The sequence below is a fragment of the Oppia nitens genome, unplaced genomic scaffold (genome assembly GCF_028296485.1).
Source record: "Oppia nitens isolate AA-2021 unplaced genomic scaffold, nextdenovo-longstitch-racon4-pilon3 scaffold24_pilon_pilon_pilon, whole genome shotgun sequence".
NCBI classification, from domain to species: Eukaryota; Metazoa; Arthropoda; class Arachnida; order Sarcoptiformes; family Oppiidae; genus Oppia; species Oppia nitens.
The window spans coordinates 889,058-905,438 of record NW_026533204.1 but is presented as its reverse complement, the minus strand read 5'-3'; the positions used below and the strand labels follow the sequence as shown (position 1 = coordinate 905,438).

Here is a 16,381-nt window from a genome sequence, read left to right as displayed (position 1 = left end):
TTGATAATTTATTAGTATTATTTCACTCAAAAAAATTAATTAATGTACATAGATACAATAAGACACATTAGTTAAATACTGATAATATCCAAATAATACTATTGTTTTTTTCCTAAAAATGTAATTTTATCAAATAAAATCAATATTAATAGGTAATGGTGCAACAAAACACTTGAGATACAAAAAAACAAAATATATTATTTATAGATAAAATACTTGTGTGGCAATAATGGTAAATGAGCTTGTTGACTTTTAATACAAACAAAAAATTATTAAATTTATATATGTGGTAAAGTTTTTATTACTATACTTATTATGAATTAATTAATTATTAATAGAGTTATACAATATATTATATATATTGTTGTGTCACGGTCAGGGATCTATTGATGAATCCAGCTGACTGTGCCTATTGTTGTTGTATACCGGTAATTAACTATCGGTAAATCAATACACGGTAATGATTAACCGGTCAGGTATGCAGCGTGGGTCGGTATGAGACCAATACTAGACTGTTAATTACTGATACACGGAGTGATATCACCCAATAGGTCTTTAGAGGACTTCTCAGATGATAGGTGTGATCACTGTGCAGCTGTGGTAACCAAGTGGTGGCCAATTGATGATCCAAATCCTTGCACACGACAATCAGGTAGTGATAATACTATCGGTAAGTAGTTATCAATCGGTAAGCGTTGGCGATACTAATCGGTATAATAATCGGTAGAACTCTTGAGGTTTGACAACAATGATAATGAAGTTAAACAAAGTTATAAGTGAAACACTTTTATTGTAATTTAATGTATATTAAAACAATGGTTAAAATATCGGTATATGAATCGGTAAAATATGTAAATGTATAGCACATGTGGTATGAGTACAGTAGTAATGGCTGAGACTGGGCTCAGATATGAGATATAGTGGCACTGACTGTGAGGTATGTACTGACTGACTGACTGGTGTACTGACTGACTGATGAATACAGTAGTTGTACTGTATTTATAGTCATTGGATATACAGGTAATGTTTGGAGGGAAGGGTAGTCATTGGACTGTTTGAATATAAAACGGTTGTATAGATGATGTGTTGGACAGTGAGGTGCCAGTGATTGGTGTCACTGACCAGGAATTACAGGTAAAAGGATATTTAACGGTCGAAATTAATATGAAGTGTAAATATAAGTATTAATACAATGTATAGAAATAGTTATAATAGGAAATAAATACAAAATATTAATCTTAAATTATCGGTAATTGAATGACATATGGATGTCTTCAACAATATATATATTATAAATATAAAACTTTTTTTTTATCTAACAGTTATTAAAATACAGTATAAATTAAACAATAAATCATATTTTTATTATATATTATATAAATTTTTAGATAATAATTGTTAAAAAGCACACAATGATTTTTTAAATACATATATTTAGAAAAATAATTTATTTCTATAAATTTATTATTTCATATTTAGTATAATTAAAGTATTAGACTTATTTATCAATAAAGTAAATATTTATTTTTAAACATATAATTATTTTCTATATTGCTATGATATAATAATTTTCAATGTTATCAAATTATTGATAATCCGTTATATATATAGAATTTATTTATTGCATTAAATAATTATAATAAATAAATCTATTGACTATTATTTATTATTGAGTTAAATTTTATTTTATTTTTCATTGTGATTTCCGATATTATTTTACTCTAATGAAAAAAATATTAATTTAATTATTAAAAATTTAGTTAAAACTTATTAATCAGATCATTTGTTTTACATTTATTGGTTGAATATAGTTAATAAACAAAAATACAAATACAATAATAATAAATGTATAATAATAGAAAAATTATACAAAAAAAATATTATATTGATAATTTAATTAAATAATATATCGATTATATAATATTAAATATATTTTTGTCATATATGTTTTATGGTTTAATATATTTGTTTTACATTTATTTTTTAAATATTAGTAAATAAATAAATTACAAAATAATAAGAAAATTACAAACCATTATTATAATAATTTAATTTAATTTTTAAACCATTAGTTTATCAATTATGTAATATACTGTATAAATTTATATATTTGCTATACAGTTATGCTATTTATAAACAATTTTTTAATATTTTTGAATTTGTTTTTTTGTAGTGTTTTATGATATAAGTATATTAATAGATCATAATTATAAAATGCAAATCTATTGTCAATTATTTATGGTTATTAAAGCGGAGGCAATAAAAAAAAGTGTCACCCATTATATAAGCCAACAAACAAAATACTTGTATAATTAAAACAATAAAAGTATTAATACAAGTAATTCAATAGCTTGTTTCACAACATTAGTTATATTTTTATAATCGCTATTATTAGCAATTATTGTCGGCAACAGCACTGGTATTATTATAATATTAAGCACTTATAGCAAGCACTGGTAATATAGTTTGTTTTTTATATGTCTGTGCTATTAAAAAAAATTTGGTGGTAGTGGTAATCACTGACATATTAAACATATATACACACAAAATAAATAACACAATACTAGTATTAGTAGAGAGTATTATCAGATAAAACAAATTTTAAGACACTTTATATAAGACATGAGACATATTAGTGATTATTAAGTATTATATATATATATAAAGAGTATTCGTTAAGAATATTCTGTAATAATATTAGTGTAATTATAATACATTAAAGTTTGTGTTTTACATTCAAAAAAAAAATAATTTCGTATATAAATATAGTGTATTATAAGTGTAAAAGTTTTTTTTTCAAAAATACAAATATATATTAACTTAAATGCTTATTCACTAAAAAACATTAAGTGAGTTAATGATTATATAAGAAAAAATAAATACTAAAAAAATTGGTTTAAACTTTTTGTTTATTTTTTGTTTAACTAAAAAAATACGATTTCTTTAACTCTCGTTTTTTTTGTTGTTGTTGTGTTGTATTCAATGATTCAAATATAATAATAATAATAATAAAAGAGGTCTATTATACTGGTTATATCATAGTATATATGTGCCGTACAAATGTGTGTATATAATTTATTTTGTTAAAATAATAACACATTTGCTACAAAATAATTTTTTTGAGTAAATTTGTATTATAGATTTTCTAGTGCTATATTTAAAAAAAGAGATACAATAAGTAATATAATTAAAATATATATATATATAAACTTATTTTTATAATATTATATACTAATAATAATAATAATAATAATTTATTTTGTGATTATTTAATTAATTTTATTAAATATCGAAAAAAATTTATTATAATGATAATAATTTCAGTGCAAACATACAGTATAATAAATTTTTTCAATATATTAAATATATAATATTTGGTTATTATTTCTAATTTTATTATTTTTTGTTTTCATATAAAAATGATAATATACTTTAATTTAATTTAACTCCTATTATATTCAACAACACCAACACCAACAACAACAAAACATTATTATTAAGTGTTTTTTATATTGTTTTATATTTATTGGATGTGAACCCCCCTATAAATGCCGGTAACATCACGTGCACACCATCACCACGAATCCCGATTCACCAAATGTTGTCATTATATCCGATCGATTACCGCATTTATCTTTTCGCATATCGGTCTGTGCGCACTGGTATTCGGCTATTCAATGGTCGGTGCGTTTGTATTTCAGGCACTGGAAGCGCCCAACGAACTCAAATACCGGAGTATTGTTGTCCAAGAAAGAGATGATTTTGCCGATCAGGTCTGGACTATAACACAGAAGAGTTCGGTACTCAAACAGAAAGAGTGGAGCGATGAGGTGTCCCGCGAGCTGGAGAAGCTCGAGAAGTCATTGGTTCGGGCATTCAAATACAATGGTTACGATGGTATGTCAAATAAGTTTTTTTTATATAAATGTTTTTTTTTAAACTAAATAGCTATTATTTTTTTATAATATTATAAGATTTAGATAATTAGAATTTATTTTGTAATATATATTATAAATATTAATGAAAAAAACTAATTATCTAATTATTCAAAAAAAGTTAGTAATTTATATACAGTATATTTATATATATATATATATATTTTTATACAATTATTTATATAATTATATTATGTATTTATATAATGGTTACCATTATCTGTTAAAATCTGTTATTATTATTGTCATCATTATTGTTAAGAGTCATATATAAAAATTTTTGTTAGTATTTTTTTCAACTAAAATATTTTGTGTGAATTCAGTAAATTTTTTAAAATAACTTAAGATTTTTATTACTTATTTTTTTTTGGTTTACGTACTAAAACATAAGATATTTAAACATTATTGTTTTTTATGAAAGATATATATATATATTAGCAATGAATACAAATAGTATTTTTTCAAAAAAAATTAGTGATAATTAATGACATATAAATAGCATTTTTCAAAATAAAATAAACAGTTTTTTTTAAATTTAATATTAATATCATAATAAATTCATTATTCATTTACATTAATGATATCTTATGATAAAATCTTTTAAATTTAATATAATTTAATGACACAAAACTAAAGTGTTAGGAAAAAACTTCAATTATTTTTCATTGTTGAGATACAATTCACAGATATGAGACTTCCTGTTCATCACATGTTTTACAATTATTAAGACATTTGAGTTTGGCATACATGAGCTGCTGCTCTGATGATGGCTTAGTGAGAGGAAAGGGAGTTATAATGCAATTTTTTAATAATAAAAACTTGCCATTGATTTATATATAGATATTTTAAATATATATATATATATACTATTGATATTATATTATACTGTACTGTATTTTTTGTTATTAAGTATTAATATTTATAGTTATCCATATAAAATTCACAGTTGTATACATACTGTATATAGTAGACAACATACATGTAGTAAATTTCACTATAATTTACACTAAAACACATTAAACAACTAATTTATTGGTTAAAATTGTTGTAAAATATGTTGTTGTTTTAAAATAGTTGCAAATTATTTTTTTTATAGAGAAATAGATATATATTTTTTGCATAAGCTTAGCAAAATAAAAAATTAGCAATAATTAGCTATATTTATAGATTATAGTTATTTATAGTTTTATAAATTAAAAAAAATAATTAACTCTGCTATTTTTTTTATAAAAAAATAATACAAATGATCCAGGTAAAGATGATATAATCAATGAGAAGTCATTGCAGTGGAATTTTTTTGGTGCTCTACTCTACTCTATAATTGTTATAACGACTATTGGATTTGGAAATATTGCACCAAAAACTAAGTATTAATAATAATTTTTAAAAATAAATTAAAATTTGTTGAAGATATGATACTTATTAAAAAAAACTAATAACCTCTGCATATTTTTTTTTGTTAATACATAATTTTATACATTACTATCATATATACATATATATATACATATATTATCATGTATATACTGTATTATAGATTTTTAACATAATTAGTTTATTTATTTATTTTTTGTTGTTGAAAAATATTAATTAAAATATTTAATAACTAATATTAAATTGAATGATTTGCACTGAATATAATCTTGCATATAATCAAAATATTATTAGTTTTTTTTTAAATGTATGCTAATTAATGTTGTAATGCATTCAATGTATATTACAGTAGTACAGTATAATAATATCAATAATACAAAACAAATATGCATTTTGCTAAACATCTATTATATATTAGCTAACATTTGCATTTTTTTTCAATAAACAATAGAAAATTTTTAAAAATACTATATTTACAATGTATACAACAAATTAATACAACAAAACTGATTGGGAATGCGATATGAATTAATGCCAAAAAATACTACTCCATCATCACTACCTACCAGTGCTCTGCTGCTAATCTATTGTTAATTACAGTATATGTTAGTTTTTTCATCCTCTCTCTCTCTCTCTCTCTCTCTCTCTCTCTCTCTATTATTATTATTATTATTATTTTTTCTTGATTTGATGTATGATCGGGATTATTATATTTCTCGCCTATCGATAGGATCGGCAAAATAGTGACAATACTGTACGCTTTGGTTGGCATACCATTGATGCTACTGTTCCTGTCCAACATTGGCGACGCTATGGCCAATTCGTTTAAGTTTCTCTATTGGAAGGTTTGCTGTATATTGTGTGTCAATCCACGTAAGCATCGACATCAACACCATCGGCGACGACGACGGCGACACCGCAAACAGCGACAACACGTCGAACGGATAGCCCTACAGAGTCTGTCAGCTAATGTCAGCGAACAGGTAGTCACCCATCAGCCGACAATTCCAGCGTATAATACACTTCCCAGAGCTAACAGTCTAAGACATCATACCATAGATAGACCGGCTCACCGGTCGCACAGCGATCGTGACATAGCCAACGTTCCCATCATATGCAACATATATGCCTTACATGACACGGAATTTAACGATACCGGTACTACTGACCTACAAACTAACGGTCCGTTTAATCCATTCATGAAACTAAACTATTCGACACTACCTCACAATATGGGACTGTCGTCGCCGATAGGCAATAATTTTGTACAACTGTCCCATAACTCAGTAGGCTTTGAAAGAGGAGGAGGATTGAGTCCTGGTATATCATCTACCGGTGCCATTACTACGGCTGTGGCGACGACAGTCGATGAAAGCGATGGCGAATATTATTCGGACGACAGTATTGAATCAGATTCGGTAATCCGTAGTATACCTAACGTTCCCATTGCTCTGTGTGTGGCACTGGTAGTTGGATACATATGTGGCGGCGGTTTTCTGTTCCAGTTTCTCGAAAACTGGACATTTCTGGACGCCTCATACTTTTCGTTCATAACACTGACCACCATCGGCTTCGGTGATCTGGTACCGGGAACTGCCGTTTTTTCGCGCGAAGATGCCCAAACTATTTTGGGTATATGTGCACTGTATTTGTTGTTTGGTATGGCACTGATAGCCATGTCATTCAATTTGGTTAAAGAAGAATTTACTAAAAAAATCCGATTAATTGGTACCCGAATCGGTATTCTGGCCAAAGATGATAGCGATTACGATAGCGATTAATATATTATATAAAAAAATAGTTTTGATATATATATATGTTATTCAATGTTTTGTTTAATTTTTTTGTTGAATTTTTTTTTGTTTAAAAAATTTTGTTTGTCTGATGTAAATAACTTGAAATAAAATGTTTTCATTTTATTATTATTAATATTTATTAATTGTGTTTTTTTAATTGAATTAGTTAACTAAAATTAAATAATTTAGTTAATTGAATGTTTTATTTTTTCTATAATAAAATAAATTTAATATAAGATTTTTTCATTTTAAATACTGTATTATTAAATATTACATAATTTATATGTATCGTTTTTAATAAGTTTGTATAACATTTTTTATAATTAAAAAAAATAATTATTGATTAAATTATAAATTATAGTTTATGTTGTTTGTTAATCATCGGTTGAACACGGTTAACCAGAAACCCGTCGGTAAACCCCAAATTCGGGTCACAAAAAAAAACAATGGAGACCTATATTGGATTTTTCAGTTTTAATAATAAAAAATGTTATAAATAACAATTTTTTTTAATTTTATTTTTAAACAATAAGTTAAGTTTTTTTTTTGTAAACACAAAAATGAATTAATAAATTTAGAAAAACAAAATTAATTTGAAATTTCCAAATGAATATTTCCCAGAAAATCGGGTCTCTTTTGAATCGAAAAGAGTCTAGTGGTCAACATGTAGTCGATCCACAATATAGGACACATTTTCTGAGAGACAGCCGAAAACAAGTCAAATATAGAGAATATTATCCAAAAGATCTCAAATATCCGTACGGTATGGCAAAAGGCAGACAGTTTGAAAATGTTTACAAATGGGATGACAAAGACAAACAGTATAGACCGAGAACACGTCCGACTGGCAGAGCCAGAAATATGCCAATCCAAGGACCGGCAAACTGGGATCAATTGTGGCTAACACCGTGGGAAGCAAAAAAAGATGACTATTCTGATGAACGTGAAGTTAGGCCGCCGAGTGTCGAACATGTAGTCGATTCTCGATATCGGTCTCATTTGGCAGATGTCCGAAAAGATGATGGTATTGATTATAGAGACAACTTTCCCCGGTTTCTCGATCCGTACGGTGTGGGCAAAGGCTATGAATTCAATGATGTCTACGATTTTGATGCCCGAACCGGTAGATACAAACGAAAACAAACGGTAACGGCTCAGCATAAAGATTTGCCTGTCATGGGACCGGCCAATTGGGATCAGCTCTGGCCTACATATGACGAAGTGGGCACCGACTATGAAGAGCTAATACCCAAGAAGAAACCATTGCCTGATTTTGCGCTTAATTATCTAAAAGAAACAGAAGGTAGGATTAAATTTCACAAACAACTCGGTAAAGGTATGTACGGAACAGTTTGGAAGGTTAGTGCAGACAAATGGATCGTTAAAGACAACCGACATATCAGGTATTGGTATGCATGCAAAGTATTATTGTTACGCGGTTTCGGTAATTTACACTACGATTACAATATATTAATGGTAGATATGCATCAGCTCCGGTATCTACGGCATCAGTATATTACACGATTGGACAACACTATAGGTATTCCCGATCGGAAAACCGGGTTTCCCTATGCCTTCTGTCTGGTACTGATGGAGTTGTGTGACGGAGATCTTGAACACATGATTGACAGTCAGGTCGACCAGCGTATTGGCGAACAACAGTGCAAACGAGTTGCCCAGTGTGTGGCCAGTGCTGTACAGTATCTGCATCGTAGGCGAGTAGTACACCAGGACATCAATCCGGCAAACATTATGTATCATCGGGCTTCTGATGCCTACAAATTGGGTGATTTTGGGTTGGCTGAATGTTTTCCAGTTGACCGGGCAATGGTGCACACCAACTACTATGTAGGAACTGCCGAATACATGGCACCCGAAGTGGGCAACGCTAATGTTTCGTGTCAGCCGACCGATGTCTACTCTCTGGGTGCAACTATGGTTCACTGTCTACTAACCCATGACATACTGGAACAAAATGAATTTCGTTTACACATTCCTCAGCTCAGACAATCTGATTGTCAGTTACCTAATCCGCCACAACTGAGCGATGATGTGTGTCGACTGATTATGGCTATGACTGAGGAGAATCCTACTAACAGGCCTACTATCCATCAGGTAGTCAATGATCACTGGCTTCAGTAGTTTGTGTAGTAGTAGTAGTAGTAGTAGTAAAATGTTTTTGATATATTCAATGCAAACAAAAATATCTAATATAACATATATACAGCTAAATTATAATTTTGTTGTTAAATAGTTAATTAATTAAACAGTAATTTAGTAACTATTAAAAAATATTATAACTACTGTAACCTTTTTTTAAAACAGTTTTTTTAAAAACTATATCAAACATTTATTTCATTTTATGTATTATTTTCGTCAAAAATAAATATCAATAGATAAGACAAAATTATTAATTTTTTAGGTAAAGTACTTCCCCCCCCACTCGTGAACCATTATGTACTAACTAATAATAATAACTAATTTTGATGTAATGTTTTTTTAAAAATTTCAATAACAATAACTTATTAAAAAAAATATTATTAATTATACAATATATAGATAATAAAAAACAAATAGTATATTAAATTAGTTTCTATTTCGGTCACTTGGCCACTGGTTGTACACCCCAGAAACCCGACGGTAAACAACAAATTTGGGTCAAAAACCAATGGATTTAATATCCGGCAGAACGTGTATTGGATTTTAAAAATTTTTTTATTGTTATAATTAATTAAGTAATTTTATGTAATTTTATTTTTAATTTTAAACAATGAATTATTTTTATTGCAAACAAAAAAGTGAATTAATAAATCTAAGAGAAAAAAATATTTGACAAAAATGGGGAACGCCTTAAATCGAAAACAGCCGCCGCCTGCAGCACATGTAGTCGACCCACAATATAGGGCCCATTATTTAAGAGACAGACGAAAACAAGTCGATTATGTAGAAGATTATCCAAAAGATCTCAAACATCCGTACGGTGTGGCAAAAGGCAGACAGTTTGAAAAGGTCTACAAATGGGATAAAGTAAAGAAACAGTTTAGACCCAGAAAGCATCCGATTGGCAAAGTCAGCAATATGCCTGTCCAGGGACCGGCCAATTGGGATCAATTGTGGCTAACACCGTGGGAAGCAAAAAAAGATGACTATTCTGATGCACCTGAAGTTCGTCCGCCACGAGCGGAACATGTAGTCGATCCTGAATATAGGTCTCATTTGGCAGATGTCCGAAAAGATGATGGTATCGATTACACAGACAACTTTCCCCGGTTTCTCGATCCGTACGGTGTGGGTAAAGGCTATGAGTTCAATGATTTATATGATTTTGATGCCCGAGCCGGTAGATACAAGCAAAAACAAGCGGTTACGGCTCAACATAGAGATTTGCCGATACAGGGACCGGCCAATTGGGATCAGCTCTGGCCTACGTATGACGATGTAGGCACAGACTATGAAGAACCAATACCTAGGAATAGACCATTGCCTGATTTTGCGCTCAATTATCTAAAAGAAAGGGAAGGTAATATCAAATTTCACAAACAACTCGGTAAAGGTATGTATGGAACTGTTTGGAAGGTTAGTCAATGCAAATGGGTAGTTAATTACAACCGGTATATCAGGTATAGGTATGCATGCAAAGTTTTAGTGTTACGTGGTTTCGGTAATTTACACTACGATTACAATATATTGTTGGTCGACATACATCAGCTCCGGTATCTACATCATCCGTATATTACCCGACTGGACGATTGTATTGGTATTCCCGATCGGAAAACCGGGTTTCCCTATGCCTTCTGTCTGGTACTGATGGAGTTGTGCGACGAAGATCTCGAACACATTATTGACAGTCAGGTCGACCAACGCATCGGCGAACAACATTGCAAACGAGTTGTCCAGTGTGTGGCCAGTGCTCTACAGTATTTGCATAGTATGCGGGTAGTACACCAGGACATCAAACCGGCCAACATTATGTATCATCGGGCCACTAATGCCTACAAACTGGGCGATTTTGGTTTAGCCGAATGTTTTCCTAAAGACCGGGCAATGATGCACAGCAACTACTATGTAGGAACTGCCGAATACATGGCACCCGAAGTTGGCAACGCTAATGTTTCGTGTCAGCCGACCGATGTCTACTCCCTGGGTGCAACTATGGTTCACTGTCTACTATCCCATGACATACTGGAGCAAAATGAATTTCGTTTACACATTCCTCAGCTCAGACAACCCGATTGTCAGTTACCTAATCCGCCACAACTGAGCGATGATGTGTGTCGACTGATTATGGCTATGACTGAGGAGAATCCTAGAAACAGGCCTAATATCAATCAGGTAGTCAATGATCACTGGCTTCAGTAATCTGTGTAGTAGTAGTAGTAGTAGTAGTAGTGCAATGTTTTTAACATTTTTAATTAAAAAAATATCTAATATATAGAATATTTTAAATACAGTTAAATTATTTTTTTTTGTTAAAAAGTTTATTAATTAAATAGTAATTTATTAGGTTATAAAAATACCATAACTATTGATACATAAGCTAAGCATATAATAGCAGTTTTATTTTAAAAATCAAACCAAATATTAATCAGAAATAAATATGTATTTTTGTCGTCAAAAGCTGATAGATTGTTAGACCAAAGATTATTAGTTGTAATTTTTTCCCTATAATTAAAAAAACTACTTTTTATATTTTAAGATTATATTTTAATAGTAATACTTATAATTTAATTTTAAATGAAATATTTTTTGAATATATAAAAACTAGAGTATATACTTTACATTTACTAAAAACGGTATAAAAATTAATAAATTAGTTTTTAAGATATTAACTCTCAAACCTTTCATATATTGTTTTGTCTATTAGTATAAATTTTTTTTATTATTTACTGTATATAAAACTTTACTAAATTGTTATCATTTTTTGTTTGTTTGTATTGTTAATAATTTGTTATTTGTTTATAATTTTTTTTACTATATTAGCTAACTTAGTATTTAATCTAATTTTTGTTGTTGTAAAAAATATAAATATATTAAATAAATTATTATTTATAAAACAATTATGATACTCTATGAATATTATTTTAGTGATAACTAATTATTTTTGTAATATTTTTTTTGTAAAACATTTATAATTATACAGATTATATAAGTAATATAATAAATTATCAATAAATAAATATATTAATTTATTTGATGCCAATTGTAGACATTACAATCTTATTAAAAATTATTAAATAAATTAAATAAACTTTTGTTAGTTAATTAAAAGTAAATAAAATTCAACTTATCTTTGGACTCATAAAAAATATATATTTATATACAGTATATTGATATATATATAAATGCTATCAATGTTTTTAATAATTATAATAAACAATTTTATAGCATTTGATAATATACTGAATATATTATACAGATATGAGAGATAATTTTATTTATTTTCTCTTTTAATAAATAAAACTATTTATAAAGTATATATTAAAAAACTAATGATGTAATTGTTTTTTATCATTTATGTATATACTGTATATATATATTATACAATATAATTAACAAGAAAAATTATTATATAAATCTTATATAAAAAAGTATAAATATAAAAGTAAATTTAGAGTAAAAATAAATTATTAATTTTTTGTTTAACAACAATTAATAGTAATAACAAAGAAAACAAAATACAATATATCTGTATTTATTAATTAATTATGAAAGTTATGCTAACTTTTTATTTAGTAATTGTAATTTTATTATTATTAACAACTAGTGGTGGTTATGGTTTACTTACAGCCACACAATGCTCTAATCTAGCACCGGGTGTTAACAGATTACGGCGAGGCATTGACATAACTAAGCTATCGTTTTTGCCATCGGACAAGTCAAACGACGGCGGCTTCAAACGATCGGTAATTGATTTTACCTGTTTGTCCAACAAAACGTGGATCAGTCCGTACAGAACTGATGGTCAATCATCATCATCGGCAGTCTATCAAATGCCCGATCAAATCGAAATAATCAATTCATTGCCCGGCGGACTATTGGACGCAAAGTTACGCAAATATAGAGATTACGAGGAAATAAAAAAGTCAATGGCTAACGATGCCGGTGTCGACTTACTAAACGGTATGTTTTCGGCCAGTTATAACTACCGGCGCCAACAGCACACAATAACCAATTTATCAAAATTTACGGCCGAAATCTATGGACACTTTTCATCGCACGAAGCCGACCTATTTCCCTATTGGGAACTGTCTTCTAGTAAATCAATGACTAGTTTTGTTGAAAAATTTTTACCAAATAATTATGAGACCAATCCGACAGCTTTTCGCCAATTTATTAACCAATTTGGTACACATTTTATGGCCAAAGCCTACTACGGGGGTGTGTTTAAGTAAGTACTGGTTTTTTTTAAAAAAAACATAATTTTGAAATTATTTGAAATTGTTTTTCTTAAACAATTTTATTAGTTTATATTTTTCTATTGGTTTGACACCAGTATATTATAATAAATTTTGACAATACTATAGGAGGTTCTGGTTTTTTTTTCTATGAAAAATAATTAATTTAAAATTATTTAAATTTTTTGTTTGTTTTTTGTTGATTTTTTTAACAGGGTGAATTATGTTTTTGCTAATGAACTAACCAATAAACTATCGGACAATGAAATTAAAATAGATGCCCATGCTACATTTTTAAATGCCCTAAAACTAAATGGCGGAACCACTGGTAGTTTAGTAGAGATTAGCCAAAAGTTTAGACAGTTTACAGAATTTTCCGAATTATATTACGGCGGTTCGACAAATCTTATTAGTCCCGGTCAATGGCTTCAATGGTCGCAAACAGTACCGAACAATCCCTGGTTGTTTAGCGGTAAACTCGAACCGATTACCAATTTGATGCCAATGGGACCCAAACGCGATGGACTAATAAAAGCGATTGGCATTTATCTGGACCGGACCTACTTAGATGACTTGTCCAGATCGGCCTACAGTTACCTGTTTCAGGGCAAACGTGGTTCGGAAAAAGTTAGACAATATATTAATCAAATCGATTCAATGGCTAATCAGTCGATACCCGATCATAACAGTTTGATTAATCTTGGTAAGTTTTACATTACATTTAGATTTTTTTGTTGTTGAAATATAATGGTTCCTCATATCATAATTTAATGTACTATTAATAGCATTACCATTATTACAAATGTACGAGACATACAATTATTTTTATTTCTATCTATTATTTTTATTAATTATTTTATACTATAAAACCTAAATTATTAATTAAAAATAAAATTAATAACACTTAATCAAACAACAATATAGAAGCTAATCTATATAATCTAACTACTACCTAAAAAAAGCTAAACTACATAACCTAATATAACATACATCATATTGTTTAGCCGATTGGCTTAAATTTAATATTTAATAATTTAAATATGATTTAAGGCAATGAATTGATGTCGTATATAACAATTCCCAACTGGTTTTACGATACCAAACTGTGCTATGAATGGTATGCCGATGATAATGCCGGTCAATGTAGTGGTCCATCGAGAAGTCTATGTGCCCAGGTCAATTCACAGACACAGTGGTATAGAGACGATACAGATAAAAGAGCTGGTGGTTGTCGTATGAAATGGGGTCTGACTGCCCATTCAGGAGCACCCGATTGGTTCAATGGGCTTCAGATATGCTTTCGATGGCATCCCGATGGCGACAGTGGCCAGTGTGGTGGCGGAGCCCCGGCTGAAACTTGTGCACCGGTCGGTCAATTTACGGCTATCTATAGAGACGACACCGATAGACGTGGCGGTGGTTGTCAAATGTCGTGGCGTTTGTTACTACCGAACGATTCGCCCGGTTGGCTATTAAACACTAGATTGTGTTTTGATTGGTTTCCCGACGGCGACGGTGGCCAATGTAGCGCACCGTCACGTAATCTCTGTGCCATTGCCAATGAATGGACTGTTTATTATAGAGATGACACCGATAGACGATCGGGTGGTTGTCAGATGTCGTGGAGTATTAAAGTTTAGCATATTTTTAATATTAATAGATTATTAAATAAATTGTATAATAATGTTAAAAATAATATTTAAGATTTTAAAAACTATATTAAATTTTTAACATTATTAATTTGTAATATTATTGTAATAAAATTATAAATATAACATAATATTGCATTACTGTATATTCAAAATATAAAACTAAAATTAACAATGTTAAATAAAATATCAAGTTATTACTATATTTTTATACTTATAGTTGTTAATAGTTGTTAATAACTACATATATGTTGTTTATTTTTATTTAATATAGTAAATATTTAGTTAATTTACATAAGTAAATAATAATAATAAATTCATATTCATTATAACAATATTTAATAATTACTTAAACAAATGGTAATGATAATTATTTTTTAATTTTCAATCAATTAAGTACATTGAGATAATAACCTGAGATATTAATATATATATTTATATTAGTATTTCATGAATATAATAAAATAACAATAAAAATGTATAATAAAATTTTATTTCCTTAATTAAAACTTAATTTTAACTTTACTCTGGTCTAAGATTGTATTGTTTTTTTAAATTAGGTTTTGATTACAATAGTGAGTCCGTTAATAATGATCAAGAAGTGGGACCAACATATTGATCGGTTAAAACTATTTATTGTTTTAAAATAAAAATTGATTAAATTTTAATTAAATCATTGAATACTATACAATTAAAAAAATACTTATATATAAACTATTTGCAAGTTTAACTATAAAATGACAAACATTTTATTAATACAATTTATAATTACAGATAATATAATAACAAACATAATATTAAAAAATAATTTTTTATTAAATCTTATCAATTCAACAGTTAAGTTAAGTATGTGTTGAAAAATAGATAATATATATATACTAATATGTAAACTAAATAAAGTTTATAATTAACGCATTTCAGAATGTTATTAATTTTTTTTATACTTAATCTAATTTTTAAAACAAAATTAAAATAAAATTACATTAAATAATTAAATGTAATTAAACAAAATTAAAATCAAATCTAAAATACTATTAAACAATTTAGAATTTTTTGCATTGGATAAAACAATAACATTATAAAAAAATACGAAACAAGATAACGAAAAAGTAGAAATAAATATTATTGAATCACTTCAACATTAATTACATGTTTTAATAGATTAAATTAAAATAGTTTCCAAACAATTAAGAGAAACTTGAACAAAGTTCAATTATTAAAATATCAGGATA

The 16,381-nt window shown here is 28.2% G+C and overlaps 3 protein-coding genes across 3 annotated transcripts; all 3 read left to right on the top strand.

Annotated features, from left to right (window-relative positions):
* The first annotated feature begins 3,548 nt into the window (after nucleotides 1-3,548).
* LOC128954066 (TWiK family of potassium channels protein 18-like) lies at nucleotides 3,549-7,090 on the top strand. Its single transcript, XM_054299631.1, has 3 exons — nucleotides 3,549-3,897; nucleotides 5,188-5,302; nucleotides 6,040-7,090. The coding sequence occupies exons 1-3, from the start codon at nucleotides 3,549-3,551 to the stop codon at nucleotides 7,088-7,090; spliced, it is 1,515 nt and encodes a 504-aa protein (XP_054155606.1).
* A 2,809-nt stretch (nucleotides 7,091-9,899) lies between these two features.
* On the top strand, nucleotides 9,900-11,492 carry LOC128953895 (serine/threonine-protein kinase Nek7-like). Its single transcript, XM_054299430.1, has one exon. The coding sequence runs from the start codon at nucleotides 9,944-9,946 to the stop codon at nucleotides 11,462-11,464; it is 1,521 nt and encodes a 506-aa protein (XP_054155405.1). The 5' UTR covers nucleotides 9,900-9,943; the 3' UTR covers nucleotides 11,465-11,492.
* A 1,283-nt stretch (nucleotides 11,493-12,775) lies between these two features.
* Nucleotides 12,776-15,190, top strand: LOC128953897 (perivitellin-2 67 kDa subunit-like). Its single transcript, XM_054299432.1, has 4 exons — nucleotides 12,776-12,793; nucleotides 12,870-13,493; nucleotides 13,716-14,203; nucleotides 14,551-15,190. Exons 2-4 carry the CDS (start codon nucleotides 13,096-13,098, stop codon nucleotides 15,138-15,140), a joined length of 1,476 nt encoding a protein of 491 aa, XP_054155407.1. The 5' UTR covers nucleotides 12,776-12,793; nucleotides 12,870-13,095; the 3' UTR covers nucleotides 15,141-15,190.
* The last annotated feature ends 1,191 nt before the right edge of the window (nucleotides 15,191-16,381 follow it).

Coding starts and splice junctions, on each gene's coding strand:
- LOC128953895 (XM_054299430.1), top strand. CDS start 9,944: ATGGGGAACGCCTTAAATCGAAAACAGCCGCCGCCTGCAGCACATGTA.
- LOC128953897 (XM_054299432.1), top strand. CDS start 13,096: ATGCCCGATCAAATCGAAATAATCAATTCATTGCCCGGCGGACTATTG. Junction 13,494..13,715: donor TACTACGGGGGTGTGTTTAA/GTAAGTACTGGT, acceptor TTTTTTTAACAG/GGTGAATTATGTTTTTGCTA. Junction 14,204..14,550: donor TAACAGTTTGATTAATCTTG/GTAAGTTTTACA, acceptor ATATGATTTAAG/GCAATGAATTGATGTCGTAT.
- LOC128954066 (XM_054299631.1), top strand. CDS start 3,549: ATGCCGGTAACATCACGTGCACACCATCACCACGAATCCCGATTCACC. Junction 3,898..5,187: donor CAAATACAATGGTTACGATG/GTATGTCAAATA, acceptor CAAATGATCCAG/GTAAAGATGATATAATCAAT. Junction 5,303..6,039: donor AATATTGCACCAAAAACTAA/GTATTAATAATA, acceptor GCCTATCGATAG/GATCGGCAAAATAGTGACAA.